Here is a 19,976-nt window from a genome sequence, read left to right on the forward strand (position 1 = left end):
GGGCTGAAGATAATGCGCAGTGGCATGCCTTGGGAAAGACCTATGTCCAACAAGGGACTGCTGTAGGCTGATAATGATGTTTGACCGCTCTACTCGCAGAAATTATCAACATTTTTTTTATATAACTTATAGCCCAGTACCTGAGGAAGACAAGAACTTAAATTTAAGTCGTTAATGATTCGCAATTATAGTTTCAAAACACAACTCGTATGTCATAGACTTGTTATTAATTATACTAACCCAATATTTGTGAACTAAAAGTTGATAACATTTTATAATTAGATGAATAGTCATCTTCACGAAGAGCCAACTTGCCGAAACTTTGCTTAAAGAAGCCCATGCGGGACCTATGCTTTTCAGTCGCATATCAGCTTGCTTTCTGTGCTGTGTTTCAATTAATGGATAGGATAAGACAGTGAAATTGCAGGATAAGAGGCATGATATCTTAATCCTCTAGAATAGTAACTCTAGAATGGTATTCGGAGTCACCTAATGACGTCATGTCCGTAGTGCTGTACATATATGTACAATAAAGGCAACAGTTACCACTTACCATTAAGTGGGTAGTCAGCTTGTTAATAGACCATACATTAATAAAGGTATTTTGATTTTGAAAGTATATATAATATACATTAACATGAAAAAGTTAAGCTTTTATCTTTTAAATTTTCCTTAATTTACCTAATGTCCATCTTTGTTTTACAGGGTATTTTGTCTCTGTCACGTCGTTTAATTTCGTTAGTATAAATAAAAATATAAGAAACTTTGGAACATTGTTCTATACTAAATAAACATTTTTGTAAATGTAAAAAACCTTGTAAACTACCTAATTAGGGTTCATATTTCCACCAATTTAGCGGTAGTCGCGATTTCAGTTCCTGAATTATTTAAATTAAATGTTCATTTTTCCCTAAACATCTTAAAAAGAGTTGTATATATTTTTTTTTAGAGAAAGGTAGGCGTATAAGTTAGCAAAGTCTGCTTAGTTCGGAGTAGATGTCGCTATATGAATTATTATTACTCTTTATTTTTAATTTATTTTTTATAAATAAAAAAAAATCCGCACGATCAGTGCCGAAGCTAGTGTTAAATAGAACAAATCAATCAAATCGAATCAAATTATCTTTATTCATTTGAGTCTAATTTTAGATACTTTTAGAAAGTTAAATTCGTCGTTATTTTTGAAAATATTTGCTATAAATTATTAGTGATAATATTTTAAACGATTGGAACAAGCTAAGGATTCGCCTAATGATAAGAAGCGTTGTCGCCTGATAACAATTCCAATCACAAGGTACAGTGTAACGACCATGGTAGGCAGGTCATCAGTTGCCGCTCTAGAGAACTCAGGAGTTATGTCGCCGTAATTACGTTAGTTAGTATTACAACTGCAGTATTAGCACTGAATGGTTGAAATTGCAACAGGTCTCAGGACCGAATGAATTCTATTATATATTATCAATATGAAAACTTAAATAAAGTAATTAAGTCCTAATAATAATAAGACCTATTTGCTTATGTGGATCAGAATGTTGCGTAAAGGGAAGTAAAAGAAGATGGATGTGTGTGGTGACCAGGAATAACAGAGTAGGAAATAAGTATTGCGAGGTAGTTTGAAAGTTCGTTCACTACTACAGAAGTTAAGAAGTAACAGATTGTATTTCATGTGGTGGAGTGAGGTTCCTGATATGAGAAAGTATTTAATATAATCGTGGACGCATGTGAAGGGAGAGGACGAAAAAGGAAACGATAGAAGGACTATGTAGAAAATGTTAGACAGAAAAGGAGAGCTTAGATAAAACGGCTGATATGGACCTGTGGAAGAATATGACATATATATTGCGCCGTCCCCTAATAATGGGATAACGGCAAGTTTAGCCACTACTAATATGTATCTGTACGTAGTAAATTTAGTGTTATATCTCGTACTTCAAGTAGTGAGACATAGGACTCAGACTTTAGTATAACTCAGTTCTTGATGTTACCGACATTGAAATATTATTAATATTGACACATTCAAACTATATAGAAATCCACATTATAATTATGCTGATGACTTGAAATCCCTAGTGGAGGGTATCAATTTGTCACTCAAATAATGGGCGCCTGTCACGAGCATCACTCTTAATATAATTACAATGATTTTCCTTTTCATAATAATGTAACTTAGGTATAATTAAGGTTTCAAGTAAGATATGTAACATAATGCTAATTATATGTCTGTTGTATAATCTAATTATATGTCTCTCTAATTATGTGTCTTTTGAAGTAAGGTTATGAATCTAAATTTAATTTTGATTAAAAATACTAGCGAGGTTACAATGGCTGCGTTTTTAACAAATAATTATCATTTTAACATCTTATTGGTGAATCTATGGATATTTAATATTGAATGTGGGCATTTGTTTTCAGCTGCGAAAGTATGGACTCCCTTGACGTGTTTCTGTATGTAGACGGTCGACTTGAGAAAATGGCTTCCTTTTGTGGCAACGAAATACCGAAGCCTATAATGTCAAACGGACCAAAGCTATCGATCGAATTCCGTGGAATTTACTCATCGAGACACAGTAGGGGTTTTAAGATATCTTACGCCTTCGTTGAAGGTTAGTATTATTCACAACTATAAGGATAATTTAAGATTGCCTCAACTATAAACAATAGTTTCCTTTCAATAGAAATGATCCCTACTCATAAAATACTAAAACATTGAACTACCAATAAATTTTATTTATATATCGGTTTAAAAATATTATTCCACATTCCACACGCTTCTTAATAAACTAGATAATTGCGCATATTAAAATTAAAACTTTACAATACAACTTTTTAATTTTTGTTTTAGTTTTAATACATTATTATTAAGCTTGCAATTTTAAAGTGATTGAATGTTTTACACTTTAACAAAAAATACATTTATGCAGATAGTAAATGTAGCAGTGCATACTCCTGCAATTTACTGACAGGTTTAGTGGAATTTCTAAATATTAATACCTCGGTTTGAGGTAAGTTTTCAAATATTCATAGTCGTTATACTTATTTATAACACAGAGTAGAATATATTGAAATATATTATAGTAGGCAAAATGGTGTAAATTTAACATAATAGTTTAATTTAATAATTTATAAAGCAATAAAAATAACATACTGGCAGTTATAAGAGTATGCAACGGCATTTGAGTAGTACGAAAAGAAAACAAAAACCAATAGCGTAACGTGCGCGTTGCCGACCCTTAATAATCCTTTTTAATCCTTTTGTATCCTTTTGTATCGAATAGAAAAGTTTATATTAAACCGATCATGATAGAATGCGGCACGATTTTAAAATTTCGTTTTCGTCCTGCCGAAAAAAAATACCATTGCATTTCAATAAGAAATCTGTTCCGTACGATTCATAGATCAATCTTTCCGTTCAATTTACTTAAGCGGAAATGTAAATACGATTTATTGCTCCCTCCTACCTGTTTTATTAAAACCGGCTCCCGTTTTTGTTAGAGAAATCTTGGTTTTGCTGACTTCTCTTTGTTATGAATCGGAGTCCCTTCAAATTATTCATCAAATCAATATTTCATTACACCTCTAAGGTCTGAACTGTTACGATATTAATATTTAAAATTGTTTTAGCATTCACTTTGTTCAACATTACAGTAATTATATGGGATGGTATGGTATGTATATTTTAAACTGGTTACGGATTATTTTCAGACTACGGGATCACATCCGGGAGTCAGCTGTTAGAATTTCCATGTGCCTTTGTATTTAATAGCAGTAAGAGAGAGAAGGGTGTCGTGACTTCACCAAACTATCCCGGCCTCTATCCAAGGGATACAGAGTGTAATTATTTCTTTTATGGAAATGAAAATGAGAGAGTACATTTGCAGTTTACCTACTTCGATGTCGAAGGTGTAGTGCCGTAAGTATATGTGATCTATAAAGTACTATTTCTAGCAGCAACTTTCCGGTCTTATTTAGGACAATATCATACAAAGCAATCTGGAATATAATGTTGTTCAAATCCAAATTCTTCATCGATCGACAAGTAAACTCTTTATGAAAAGAGTTAATATCTCGAATTTATCTTATCCTCTCTTCGACAAAGAAAATAAATATAATTTATTCAGTGCTTGTATAATACAAGTTTAATCTACTGAATAGAGGCAATTTTTTAAAGGCTAACTCAATATGTTAACGATCATATTATTAAGTCCGATACACTCGTAGACTATGAAGATGAATTATTGATATGAAAAGTATCATGTTTCCTTTTTTATTGAAGGAAAATGTTCTAAATAATAGTGATAGACAAATAAAGATACATATATAATAGTAGCTCTGTACTTGTTAAACTACAATTGCAAATAATAGCGTACCTGCACGTAGTCCTTTAATCTAAACCTACGTGGTTCAACATTCTAGCTCTTAATATGTGTTCTGCTCTTTGTTCCTTTAGTTTAAATCTACCTTTAAACTGTAATTTCAACTATTAAGGGGGTCTTCCTATGTGACGGCCTGTTTTTTAGGGATATTTTAGGATTTTTTTTCTACGACCAGTAAATATTTAGAGCTTCAAGTTTTTTATCATTTATTAACACATATTTGGACAGTATAAATATAAAATTTCAGCTAAAAATATTCAGTCAAACTAGAGTTACAGCGCTCTGAACACCCCCGCCACGAAAAAAAGAGCTCCCAATTCCTCCACGATTCCGGCTGATCGGCTTATCTGAAAAAAAAAAAAAAACGGCGTTTTAATTTGTAGGCTTAAAAGCACGGAATGACCTATAATCAAATGAATATAAAAAAAATTGGATTTTTGATAGACATTTGAAATAAAAGTTGCAAATTAGGCGTTTTTTTTTTTGTTTTTTGCTATAAAAAAATCAAAGTTTTGAAAATTTTCGATTGATAATAGTTCATTCCATGCGTTTACATATATTGAGTGTGCCCTGTAAATTTCAAGTAATTCGGTCCAGCCGTTTCTGAGATACAATGGAGGAAAGTTTGAAACACAGTTTTGAGAAAAACGCGTTTAAAGTTTCAAGTCCGTTAAAAACTATTAAAATATCAACTTACTCTCAATCGGCGATGCCTGGTCCATAGAGTATTCCTTCCTCTTCCTCGTGGAACTCTTTTAAAGCAGATTGTTCAGCTCTTGAGTCAATTGGCTTGTTTAACGACATCACTTATTCGCTTTTCATCCCGTTTCTCAACATACGCTTGGGCTTCACGACCAACAGGGCATCCCATAATCGACATAACTTTTAAAATACCTTGAAAACCTTCATTAAAGATAATAACTTCTAAGTAGCTAGCAATTTCAACAACTTTGGGACCAGAATGAAGATGTTTAGGAGCGAAAGTCCAAATCAAAGAATTCAAAGATTCGTTATTGTTTTGTGTCTCTGCTCCTAAACAACGAATTAATAATTCGTCTTTCGATAAATCTTCGAAAACCGGTTTGATAGCTTCTTGGACTTGCGGAATTAGAGGTGGTTTATCGTGATGAAATTGGTCCAGTTCATTATTAGCTTCAGCCTTACGCCATTTACACCAACTGTCTTCGCCTTCTGGACAAAATTGATGCTGAGGGTTTTCATCAGAAGAACGTTTGTGATAGTACGTTGCCCAAACTTCCTTTCTCATATCTTCAAGCGAATCTGGATGGCGTCGAATTGCTAATCCGTAGAATTTTGTAATTTCTTGGATAACTTTATCAGTAAGTTTACCTGCTCCTTTTCTGTTTAAGTCTGTAGAAACGTGTCTAAACTTGTATAAACAAATATATTAATAAAAGGGAGGCCAGGTATAAAGCCGACGGTACACAATAGGCCCGGTCTCTAACTGCCAACTCACCGCTCCGAACCGCTCTTTCTTTTACCTGCTGTATCTTTAAAACGACTTCGAATTTTCTAAAATCGCTTTACTACCGTATTCTAGACATGTTAAGGGAGCAATTTATGAAAAAAAAAATCGATTTTTTCAACCCATCACATAGGAAGACCCCCTTAAAAGAGTATCTACTACGCTTGATAAATATTTAATTCTTCTAACTTTTTTAATAAACTATTCTTATTCTCAATGCAAAATATTACATTTAAATACAGTATATATGAATTGAAAAAAAAAATTGAGTTTATGATATAAACAACAAATTTGTTGCTTTCATTGTTTGTATAACATAAAGCGTAAAAGGTCGAACTGTCATATGTTCGGTTACAAATCACTAAACTATCCAGGCTTGTGTTACATTTTTTCTTCTTCGGCGTTATATCACGCAGCATCTTGTACATTTATCACTGTCAATGCGACGATGTATTTTCTTGTCATTACGTTATACGTATATATATGAATAGGGAAGGCAAAGTTATGGTAATCTTTTCTTTATAAGTACCTATAAACGAGATTTAGGAAACTAATACAAGGCTTGTAACATGCCTTGTTAAATATGCATAAAACGAGTGCGTGTAATGTAATGTGTGCATATACAAATTTTGTAATATTTAGAATTTCTATTATTAAGCCCAATATGGATGCTTACTCCCTGGTTATTGGTTTTTGTAACAAGTAAAATCGTAATACCTATCAGATATACTCGTTGTCTTAATAAATAATTGATGTTGTTTATGATAGATTTTCTACCTCCAGATGTGAAGCAGTATCAGCTAGCGACTATGTACAATTCTCCAGTCAAATGATAGATGCACAGAGTCACAGACACTGCGGTCAAGTAAAGGAATTACAAGTTACTTCAGAGAAGAATTTCCTCAGGATCACATTCAAGTCCAATGATAGATTGGACGGTACTGGCTTTAAAGCAGACTACTTGTTCCTTAGGGACTCCGAGATGTACAGCATCACTATGCCGGATACTGATAGCGGTATGAAAACAATTATTATGAAAATACAATATAATAATCTTAAAGAAATGTAAACTTAGTATATGAGGATTATTTACCTTTAAGATGAAATATTAACTATAAATTGCAGGAACTCAATAAATGCGACTGGCATAAACAGAAAATAAATTTAACTGAGAAAAATTAATTTATGACTGCTAAGTATAAATGATGATATGACGGAGATTATTTATAAAACTATTCTATAAAGAAACTTATTTTTTGAACTCCAAGTATCTAGGGAAAAATGCAATATTCTCATGTGGAATTTGGATAAGTTCATTTAGTAAAAAGATCTGCTCAAGTATCTAACTTTCAACTTTAATACATTAAATAACATGCCCAAAAAGATACACTACTACAAATCAAGTAAATTAAAACTCTATTTAATATTGTATTTAGATCAAAATGCATTACTAAGATTAATTAAGTCGACCAACTTTAATATAACACTTTCATCACAATTCTAAATTAAAATGGGTCAGACAAACGCATTCAATTCACTATTGATTTGATCCATTCACAAAAGCTTTAGAGAGTGGAAAGGTCTGTATTGGAGCTCTATTGCCGAAACGCAATTCATTCTTACCAAACGTAAGGACAGAAAACTAGTGAGATATTTGGATTTTTAGAATTGTTTGCGATGTATCTATTTTGATAATCTATGATTATATACCTAGCTATAAAGTTCATAAAACTATATATAAGGTTCAGAAGAGATGATTTTACTATATAGAAGTTAAGTTAAGCTACATTAAAGAATTGATAATAGACGAAAAAAATTTACAAAATTAAATCTTCTAAATGACTTTGGTTTAGGTATTTTAAATTATTGTCCCAACATAACTTATGTAATTTCCCATAACACAGAGTAATATGCTAATGGTGGAAACAGATTCAATGATAAATCCCCACAATTTCCCTATAGTATTACAATATTTGTAAATTGTAACTTCGCATCATTACAAAGCGCTACCCTTTCCGTATATTTGGTTTGAAACAAAACCACTTTGTGTTTTAGCATCCAGTTACTAATTGAAACGATTTAATTGTTACAGGTACGAGGTTGTGTACATCTATTCTGGTATTGTTTATGTGTCTATATGATGTAATAATGACGTTGAGATAGTGAAATACAGGATGTTAGTACATGTTGAAATAACTGGTGAAATAAATTATGACTGTTTCTATAAAAATATTTGTTTCATTTATACTTATTAGTAATAAACATACCAGAACTACAGATAATTAGACATAATATTACATACCAGAAGGTAACCATGGCTATTCAAAAAGGTAACGCAGTGGTTTTCTTGGATATACTGCCTAGAATTATAATGATAGTTTTTTCTTTCAATGAAATCAAAACAAATGTCATTATACATATATATATATATATATATATATAACTTAGATTTAGATAGCTTAAGAGTATAAATAAAAATCTATACTAGGTTAAAATAATGTTAATAAATATTCATATAATATTAATAATAATTCAATAACATATATATCCTCTAAAATAGGTGAAAATAAACAAATGACTTATTGTAAAGTCTTCCTCGATAATAATATATAAATATTCAAACTATTGCAAATTTACTTCAATTCGTTGATGTCAACATAATATACTTCGATTAATTTGATGGTATTGATAACGAGTTGTAAATTGGTTTCATTTCATTGGAGTTTGAAGCTGTAAAATCTTTGAGAATGTCTAAATAATAAAATAAATAATAAATTTCAATTGACAGATAAATGATAGATTTTATTTATTTATTTGTACGCTCAACTATTATTGCAGGCAAATGCCCAAAATATTATAATAGATTCTACAAAAATTACTTCACTTACGTGTTTTGTGCTATTCGTCATATTCGTTAAACGATAGTATCATACTATATCGTACATATCATGATTACCAGAGTCGGAACTGGTAGTATAAGCAATTGTAGTCTAGAGCTTCAGCTGGAGGCTCAAAAAATAAATTGATAGTGAAAATTTCAATAAAATATGAAAAGTGTTCTCTATAATAAACAGTTATTGTAATATAGCTTTTGTTTTTAATGCATGCTGTCAGTGAGAGCTATGAAATACTTCATAAGCAACAATCAAGAAAAGCGCTGATGTTTTTCAAACAGATGTTTAGTTTAATAAACATTATACGTGCATATATTACATCAATATATGTATAGATAAAATGTGAGAAACTGAGCGAACTGTTTTCGATGCTTTTTATAAACAGGGCCACTTGATGTAATAGAGGGTCACAAAGCTTAGTATTTTTTCATCAGACAGATACTCAACTTCCGGTAAAGTAAATAATAATTTTTAAAACGAGAAATAGACGAGGTTAGCATAGTAAAATCCCAGGAAGCATTGATATCCAAGTCACGTAGGGATCAAGATAGAATTTCAAACTTTGAGTTTTAGTACGTCGCAACGGAATCTCTCGCTGAATATTTGTACGCGTATTATAACAGTGTGAAAATAATATAATTCAATCAGCAATTTCTACTAATTGAATTAATATTATTAATTCAAGCTGGTTTATTTATTTAAATAACCCCAAGCGTTGTGGCCTAATGCTTTACTAATCCGATTTACAGTTACAGTTAAAATCTGACTGACACTAAAAAGTGCTTTGTGGTCCTACTTAAATTTATAACTGACTCCAGTGAAGAAATTAGTGAACAAATAATAATAAAAAAAAAGTCGATAACGATGGGCATAATGCCCTCACCCTCATTATAAAATGTTGGTATTTGAAGTTTTATATTCACCATATATCCACAAATAACAATCCCCTGGCCCCCAGAGGATTGTTAGTAATGTAAACTAATGACCCCATTGCTATATATTATGTTAGTTTAACGTTCATGCAGTTTCTCCTGGAAACCACATTGATAAATTCTTGGTAAATTTATCATGCTGGGCTAGCTGACCTGACCTCAAGCTCATCTTGTCATCCTCCACTGGAACCTTGTCAGCGTAATCGTTAGCACAGATAGCAGCCGCAATCCATGATTATCCATAAAAAATACTTCTGACTATGCCTTGTGTGGTAATAGTCGAGACGGAATATTATATTATTATTGTTAAACATAAAATTTCTTCTTTACGATTGTTAATATACTTTTGGTGATGTTGACCGCTGTCACAGGATTGGGTTAAACGGGCCTTACTCCGATTGTTATCTGCATTATTGGTGATTGGATTCTCTTTTTTTCTGTTTTGACTGTTGTTCTTATTTTGTTCTTTCATTCCAAACTTAAATTGTTCTTTATTTTAGCTGCAGTTCTTTCTTTATTTTAGTTGAAATTATTCTTAATATCTATATCTATTGAAATTATTTATCTTGACTATAATAACTATAGATAATTGAAAATACATAAGCATAAAAATTACATATTTAAATTGGAAAATAAAACGAACTATTTACATAGTGTAATTACGCTGTAGTGTCAATTATTACAGTAAACTAGATATTGTGTTTATTGTAACAATAGAGAAAATAACCCATGTCTAAGACAGGCTTAACTTTACCCAATTAATCTCGTTCAGAAAGAGCCCGCATTTACTTTAGGGTCACAATATTACGGCCTTTGAATGGCTAGAGCTTTGTGTGTATTGAGCAAGATCTCATAAAGCAGAATAGCTAACCATTTGTCGCCGGTTGCCAGTAACTGTGATTCGGAAGTCCTTTAGCATAGCACTGGCTAGAGTTATATTCTCAGTTTGAGCATCTGGAAATGTGGTTATTGAAGAATACTATGGGCTACTTGTAGTAATTCTCCTTGTATAATGTTTAAATATACTACTATCACAGTAAAAGTCGTAGTCGTTACAAAAAGAAAAACTGATTAACTATTATATTTATACAACTGGATTGGAAGACATGTTAATCATCACAACGCACAAAATATCCAGAAAATCGACTGTGATTTTAAATTAGAAGTAACTATGATACTAAAAATTTAAATATACATACGCGTATAAGAAAGTTGCCAGTGAGTAAGTACCATTACTAGTAAACATTTAATAAATGCTATAATTATATTAAGTATAAATTATTCTATTATGAGTTTCATGGCCTAGCGGTTTACCACCCCGATTTACCCGAGCTTAGGTTCGCCCCCCGCCACGTTGGATTTATTTATTTATTTATTTATTTTAAATAGTTCGACTATTTAAAATAAATGGATTTAAATATACTTAGCGGAATGTGAACATGTCATGTATTGCATTTACTACAATGTTGATAATTAATACTGCCTCTAAATCCAAGATAACAGTCCAGCCAACATATACCATATGTGTAGTATATGCTATATTTTTTTATAAATTTTATCATGTAACAATTATTCATCCATCGAAGTTTCGAAATTTCTACTTTTAAAGAGCGCGAAGGCCCCGGAGGATTCACTTTCTGAATTGTTTACAGACTTCCCTGATGTGGGTAGCGCTGATGACATATAAGCGGTTTAGTTAGGACAAACGCCTCAGCGATTTCGTGACCGCAAACTCCAGCAAACAAGAAAATGCTTTTGAGTCACCGGGGATTTGAAACTATTAAAATAATTCGATGGGTGTGAATACAATGGAATGGTTCTACTTTAATTAAGAGAAATATTTATAGCTCAGTTGGTATATAAAATACAGGGCATAGGAATGTCTAATCCTATTCTTAAGTGCATATATAGATTATCCCTAACTGTATAATTTTTGAAGATATCAGTGTACCAGTTTTTTACTGTATTCTAATCATTTACATGTCCTAGATATTATGCTATGTAATTTTTATTTATATTTTGTATGTCATTACCTAATCATATACCACAGATTATATAAATATTCATTATTGTACTTTTAAATACAGTAGTAAACTTAATTATATACAAAGTCAGTTTAGTATATAATAAGTTTACGTAAGTTGTATTATTATTAACGTTAACTTATTGCAGTACCATTCCTATTACACTTTATTGTAATCAGATTTGATAGAAACTGATCATTTTCTAAATCATAAGCAAACAGTCAAAGCAGAATTAATTACAAGTAATTTTTAGTAATAATATAACCTTTATAATGAAGTTCTATCAAGATTTTACAGCAAGAACAGTGAATTACAAACTTATTAAATTAATTTAGCAAATGAGTTTAAAGTCCCTGACTTAATTGAATTACACAATCTTGTATTGGAGGATGTGAATGTGATTATATACCTATACGTTTCTATGTATATTATATTATATATGAAAATATCGTGTCACAATGTTAGTTACCATACTCCTCCGAAACGGCTTGATCGGTTTTTATGAAATTTTATATGCATATTCAGTAGGTCTGAGAATCAGCTACTCTCTATTTTTCCTTCCTTCCTTCCCCTAAGTGATAAGAGTTATCTACCTCTAAAATATATTTTAAATTTTTTGAACAAAATATTTTTTTATAATGTGGCCACTGAAATGTACCTACAACACTAACTTCTCACGCTTCTATCACCAACCCCCATTTTTTAATAGTGATTTTAATTTATATGGCAATACAACGATTGCGGGGACAGCTAGTATATGTAGTATATATAAAAATATGTGTATTAATAACATTGATTTATACTGACTGCAATTCGTTCTCTACAAGGAGCACTTCTGAAATTTTCATTATATTTTACGAGAATACTTATCTCTGCGGTGGTTCGAGTAATATTCTTTTCCTCTGTTTATTTTTCATTTCGTCCTAAAGCGAAATCTAAATTATGAGGATCGTACTTGTCATTTTATTATATAACATACATTTATCATAAAGTCAGCAATCTGTTTTTTTTAATAAATTTCCAGAAGTTGAAGATGGATTAAAATAAGTATTATTTGTTCAGATATTACATTGTGGTTTTATACCGTATACATTAAGCATTATAACTTAATTATTAGTGATACTAGCAGCTTCATTTGTAAGCTATATTGCAATTTGGCTGAGATGTGGGAGTGTAATTACATGAGTAATAATATGAATGGTTCTGGACAAGTCACACAGCGCCATTTAATACCTTGGTATTATATGTCGCTGTGTGACGCATAACGCAACGCTTACGTTATGCGTACTAGACAATATATAGAAATATTTAAATAATTTATTTTTAATATATACATAATATACTTCTAAAATAACTAAAACAAACACCCTTAGTCATGAATACAAGAATTATCATCGTGCGAGGAATTGAACGAGCGAGCATCGGAAGTGAGGCAGTGCTAAGCCACTGAGGTTCTCAGAAAGCAACATGATGTAAACGGCTCAAGAGCTGGATGTATTAGATAGTTGCCACTTGTACAACATTTTATTCACACTAAAAATAAGCTTTTACTTCAAAGCAGTACTTAAAAGCCTTTTGCAGCGAACATTTAACTCGAGCCTCATTTTAGAATTAGGTATATTTCGAGGGATTGCATTAAGTGCCTATTCACTCTCAAGTCAGAGAAAGAAGTAAAATATTCATTTTAAGATATTTGCTTTGTAAGAAATGATCTAATCTTATCATGTAGTTATAAAGAAACATATTTTGTTGTTTGTAAGATATCTAAATCAGTTACCTTCCATACATCTATTATGGATTCACCCTCGCATTGAATCCAGAAGTGTATTATAAATAATATAGTGAATTCTTCGCGAAACACATCGTACCTACGAATCCGCAAAATGCCTATGAGTGAGATAAATTCAATTTTAATGGCATTACGAAATTATTGACTATCGAAAAGAGAAAATAATATATTACCTTCGTTCACTTAATTGATTAGTGAACTAATATTGTAGTATAAAGTATACTAAGAAAAAAATCAGTTTTTTGTTCTCAAATTTTATGTAATTGGAATAGGAAACAAAACGACTGAAAAGACTTACAGATGGGTAAGTTTTTTATAATGTACTCGTATGTTAATGGAATGGTACACCTGCGTGCGCGGTTGACGCTGGCGAGGCATTAGTATCTTCCACTCAATAACATAAGATAAACATGAGTTCAGTCAACCCATCGTGATGGATTCACCAGAATTTTATCTTGGGTTACCAGGGGGAACCGCATGGATGTCCACCTGACATTGTACATTGCTGGCAAAGGGCGTCAACAGTCCACATTACTAACAATCCCTCTTCTCCCTACTTGTAAGTGGCAACCGTACTCCTACAGACTACTATTACTAGCAACATACGTATCGCTACTACTAAATATAGTATGTTATATATACTGAAAGAATCGTAATTTAAAATAAAGGAAAATTAAGAAACAGAAAATAAAAAGCAGTAAGTATTAATTTACTAGACGTTTTTATAATGACTTTGCTTGGTTAATTCTTTTGCCTCATTTAAATTCTAGGCCTAATGAATTATAAAAAAGTCTATTTTCCTTTATTCGAGTATACAGTTATATTTATACTACCACCGTCCAATTATTCTACTTAATGAACGCGAAAAAAATATACCAGGAATTTTACTTTAGTAGAAATAATAAAAGCGAATAAATACATTACCCTTTTTTGTAGATACTTTTGATTATTAGATGATTAGATAAAGAAAACTGACTTGGTCAGTTCTTAAAACGTTAAATTGTATCTTTAAGTATAAAATACATACACATATTAATTTAATATTTTCATTTTTCTTTCTTTTGAATAATCCCCTTTCCTTTAGAGAATGAGCGAGATTCAAAAATATAAATTTTAGCACACCTTTTTTTTTGGTATCGCCCAGATTGAATTCACGAACTTTAGTGTCGAAGTAGTGCAGTAAATCACTAGGTTACGAAGCACTTACTGTAATTACTATATATACAATATACTTACTTAGTAATAACTTACCACCAAGTTGTATTATATACCTGCTTTGCAGAGCTCTCGATAGTGATGGATTGAGTCACACGATATTTGCATAGCACTCGATGTATCCCACTCCAATAGCTGTAGTATTGTCCAGAACGAGTGTCGCGTCTGGTGACTATCTAGGTCTGAAATAAATAGTATATATCTGAAACTATAGATATTCGGTAAAATTGTACTACTCATTTGTACCAAATTACTGTCTAACTATCGATTTAAAAAAACATCAATACATTGTCAGATTTGTAATTACAAGGATGTGTGATCTGACTGACTCAATCATCTATATCGACTGACAGCACGATACACAATTGTTGGTAGAAATGTTAAATAATTCGATCCCTTTGACATTTACTAATATATTCCGCCAGATACAATGAACGACCAAATCTTAAATACCTATACTAGTGGACCCGGCAGATCCTGCCTCACCCCCTTCACCCTCTCTATACTTCAAGATAGGTAATAAAAAGTCAACTGTTCAGCGAATCAAATTTAATGATATATCATCAAATTTGATTTGCTGAACTGTCTGGCTGTCGAGCCACTTACCATCTCTACAACTGAGTTTTCCGTCCAAAAACTCATAGAGATATCCCCACAATATTTCATTCAAACCCATTCAGCCTTTTATAAGGCGTTCAATGACAGACACGCGTACCGAAAATTTGTATAAACATGTTAAGGTAATATATAATGTTTTTAGAACACAATTAAGTTACAGCTAGAAACAGTTTCAATGACACAATTATATTTATAATACAAAGTTTTTTTTTACTATTAGTAGAACTGGAGCATCTGTGTATATATCTGCATCTGTACATTTAGAATAATTTTTAACTAAACTATATTTATCATTCTACATACTCATCAAATGTATGTAATACAGTTTAAAAATAATTGTAAGCAATAAAATATTCAAATAATATTATCACATGGCATATTACTAAACATATTGAAGCAATTGATATTTAAATACATTTTATATTCAATATCAAACAGACACCTGTTGGTTGATATCAAACACAAAAGAATAAGGCAAATAGAACCGGAAAAAGGTAAACAAGAAAAAAACCCCCGGCAAGAATTTTATTTGGTTCATTAAACAAAGGTGAAAGCAGACGAACTCCGAAATGAAATACAGTCCGAATATTTTAAAACACGTATACATTTTCGTCTTTCACAACGCTCGAATCTGCGTTTCTGCCGCACGTTTTAATGTAACTTCAGGATGAGATTCCTTTAATGTTTTGTTTAGTACGTAATATAGTAAGCTTTTAATGTGAAGTATTTATCTAAATAAATTTTGAATTTCTTAAGAATAGTCTTAAGTAGGATAGCCAAAATAACGCTACTAGTTATTCAATTTTCTTCCTGAGATAATTCTTCAATAGCTGTACTCCTATTCTTTGCAATTTGTTTATACATATGAAATAATATTCATATATAAATATATGAAAATTCTTATTATCTGTTACGGAAAATACTATATGTGGAGACGTCTGTCTCGTACCTGTATGCTCCTGATAGGGTTTTCTGGGCTCCTTAACACTGACCAGCGTCCATATGATAATTTCACTTGCTTTCACTCACTTCTATACTCAATTTGTAATCACATTATTATTATAATTACAGAAAGTACTCGCATGAGACAACGCGAACTGTACTGTCATAGGTAAGGAAAAAAAGAGGGAGGACAGGAACTAATGGTCTCTAATATAATATATGCTTACAGCGGGCATAGGGTAGATTTTAATCATTTATTGCTGCATGTTAAATTATAAAATATGTACACTAATTAATTAATACCCTAGTTCTAAGGATTAACAACGCAAACTGATTTTATCGGTTGCACAATCTATTTTGTAAGGTAGGTCAGGTATATGAATCGTGGTTATAACAGCTCATGATCTTCATCTTACTTTGCCGCGGCGAATAAGATAACGCAGCGTTCAGCGTTATTTCAACTAATTCAAACCATGACGTAACGTATTGGCCGGGAGGTAACCGATTCTCATTTTCTGCTCGAATTAATTTCAGTTGCTTTCTTGGTAGGCTTTGAAGAGGCGGGTGAAATTTTTATTTTCCTCAATTTTCCATAACTGACTTCGATTATTACACAAAGTCATAGTTACTCGTATTTTAACGGTAGCATTATATTTTCAGGAGATAATACTGACATTTTCAACACTTTAAATTTTATACTATACCTATTGCCCTGTCTATAATTCATATAGAAGAGTAAATTGTATGGTACTTCTAACAAACGTATAATAATTATTACATGTATGAAACGAATTTACATATATGTAATATACAAATACTTTATGTAAATAAAAATATTCTTTATCCAAATAAGCTAATATACGCACTTTTGAATAGTCACATTTTTATTCTACCACTCATTCGGAATGCAGACTCGCAAGAAACTTGCGTGTGGCTCTAATATTAATATATGTGATATTTATTATATATATAATCTATACCATTCAAATACGACTAGGACAACACAAACTATATTTTTATTCCTTCTAATCAGATTACTCGTTCGGATGCCTGCCATCTGGACGGTTTCCGCATTATTACGCCTCTCATCCGTACAGAACTCTTGTTGTTCACGCTTCGTTACATACGAGTAAGTATGCACGGACTTAACACTCAATATCACTGAAATTGTTTAGTGCTACGTCTTCTATTATTGTCAATCCAAGGGGCACTTAGTTTAGGGTTTATTGTTTAGTTATTAGTTGAAACTCTGTCACGATTAACTTTTTTTGAACTAAAGCGTAAAATATCAAAAATACTAGTACTGTAAACTCAATGTCTACTTTTTTACTCTCCTATACCATCCTTTTGTTTCAGAGTCCATTTCATCCATTTTGTCCTTCATTAGCAACTTTGCGAGTACTTGGTCCCGCGTGTACGTTATGGTAAAGTTTGTATGCGGGTTGGTTCAAAGTATTGTTGGCACCGAGTAGATTTTATAAACTATCTTTTTGCAAAGTGTTACCCACAGGATTTCCTTTATTAACCCCATTTGGGGTTATTTGATGTACCAGTGAATATGGTTCTAGTTGAATGGCAAGATTTCCGTTGTCTTTATTTTGTTTACCTATTTTTTGTCTATTTCTGGAAACAAAATAAATGTTAGAATAAAATTACAGTTCAAATGTATATTTAAAGATAATTCTTTATCTTCACTCCTATATAAATGTTGCAGAGCTATATTTATTTAAGCGTTAATTCGGAAGTAAATATATATACACAACGGTTTACCATAAGACGTGCCGTATGCTTGCCTCTATCGTAGTGTAAAAATAAATAAATTAAAAACATTAAAAAAAATCTCCATCTGATCTTTAGTCTAGTAATAAATCAGCATATATTTTTGTGTGATCAATAAGTGACAAGAGAATAATGTTTAATAAACTAAATTTTATATGCCTACTTTAGCTAGTACTTTGAACATAGTTATCGTTGTATCTAGCCTCCACCGCAGGGTGACTACACTGGTGGTCAATTTATCATCTCTCTCACAAGTTAAAACCATAAATATTCTGTGTTCTCTACCGCCTACCGAAATTAATATTTTATAACAAGAATAAATCAAAACTTAAATAAGTAGAACGTTTTATTTTATGGGGAACAAAATATGAAGTGAGTAAATCGTTTTATATTTTTTTTACTCCTATACAACTCAATACATTTTGTTGGTACTCCAGAGGGAAATCTATTTTGTTGGTACAATACAAAAGTATTGTATCTTTTTAACCACCATATTACTCAAACATGATTATCTGTAATAATAGGGTTTGGTTTTAAATACATGCCTGATATATATATAGAAAACACCAAATTCAAATAACCACCAACCAATAACAAATACTCAGATACGAACAAATAATCAAACACGCGACTATCGGAAGTAAGGCCGAACCGCATTAGTTTTCTAAATCACTAGACCACCAATATCGTCCAATAATTGTAAGACCTTAGCTTCTTATATTCGAAGTCCACTTATTACGCCCAATTTCATAAATCAAATATCTCTGGACAGACAGAGTTGTAGACATGAATTAACTTAGACATATTGAATATATGTATAATATGTATGCATTTACGAAAAAAAAAATATCTATGTATTTGTATCAGTTGTCTGGTACCCATAACACAAGCTTTAGCTAGCTTAACTTGGGTCTAGATGGCGCTGTGTGAATTGTCCTGAGATTATTAGATTATTATTATTATATGTCCTTTCTGTTGAATATATCTATGTATTGCTAAAAACTACATTGAAATCTGATGTTTAAATTAAAAGATGTAAGCATAAAGATAGTGGCGGCGACTTTGTCTTATACTATGTAAATATATAGACAGAATAATAAATAATAATTTTCTTTCTCTCCTGTAATTAAATTTTTCATTGTGTAACGAATCCCCCAAATTATTTTCAGTAAACTTGAATCTCTATGTAACTTGATAGTTCTTTAAGAATTTAACAGAATTATTTATCTCGAAACAAAATGTATCTTTATTTATAGTTAGAATTTTCTAAACACCTTATATTTTTTGTGTAACGGGAAGGACAGACATTTTTTTATTACCACATTTTTTTACTATATTTTTTTTATTACAGACATTTTTGTTATTTCTAGAGTTAATCAAGTAAGATGAAAAGAAATTACAACACTTTATTTTTCCTCTCACAGAAAGATATAACAATTACATAAATTAATATGTACATCAAATATAAAAAGAAAAACAATGGGCGGTCTTATCACTAAATAGCGATTTCTTCGATATTCTAGCGAGTAATTAGATTGTGTCTGATCAAGATATAATAATTAGTTATTGGATGTAAAATTTACATATCATATACACATACATATAACTACATAATAATCATTATATATAAAATATACATACATATATATATCTACATATAAATAAATAAAATAATAATATCTATAAAATAGCGATGTTACTGTGAAGATAAATTTCGCGAATAGTAATTTTTACGCAAGTAATTTAGTTGGACATTTTTTTTTGTTTAGACCGTTAGTTTGACTGCCTTTCTACGTACAATATTGATATACTTTATATTAAGCATAATATTAAGTTTCACTGTTTATATTTAGTTCCATATAACCCATTAAAGTAAATAAACCCAGAGGCCATAGAAATATTTAGGCGTGTGTATATCCCATAT

General features: G+C 31.2%; 1 protein-coding gene across 1 annotated transcript in view; it reads left to right on the plus strand.

Moving 5' to 3' along the window:
- Window positions 1-8,033, plus strand: part of LOC131852022 (suppressor of lurcher protein 1-like) — a 79,432-nt gene extending 71,399 nt beyond the window's left edge. The window contains exons 12-15 of the mRNA XM_059202592.1: window positions 2,413-2,603; window positions 3,703-3,910; window positions 6,643-6,875; window positions 7,952-8,033. Coding sequence (XP_059058575.1) covers window positions 2,413-2,603; window positions 3,703-3,910; window positions 6,643-6,875; window positions 7,952-8,022 — 703 coding nt within the window. The 3' untranslated portion in view covers window positions 8,023-8,033. The remainder of the gene's footprint in view (window positions 1-2,412; window positions 2,604-3,702; window positions 3,911-6,642; window positions 6,876-7,951) is intronic.
- Window positions 8,034-19,976: the final 11,943 nt, after the last annotated feature.

Source organism: Achroia grisella, unplaced genomic scaffold, assembly GCF_030625045.1.
Source record: "Achroia grisella isolate CSIRO2021 unplaced genomic scaffold, CSIRO_AGI_Agris_v1 utg821, whole genome shotgun sequence".
In the NCBI taxonomy this organism is placed as follows: Eukaryota; Metazoa; Arthropoda; class Insecta; order Lepidoptera; family Pyralidae; genus Achroia; species Achroia grisella.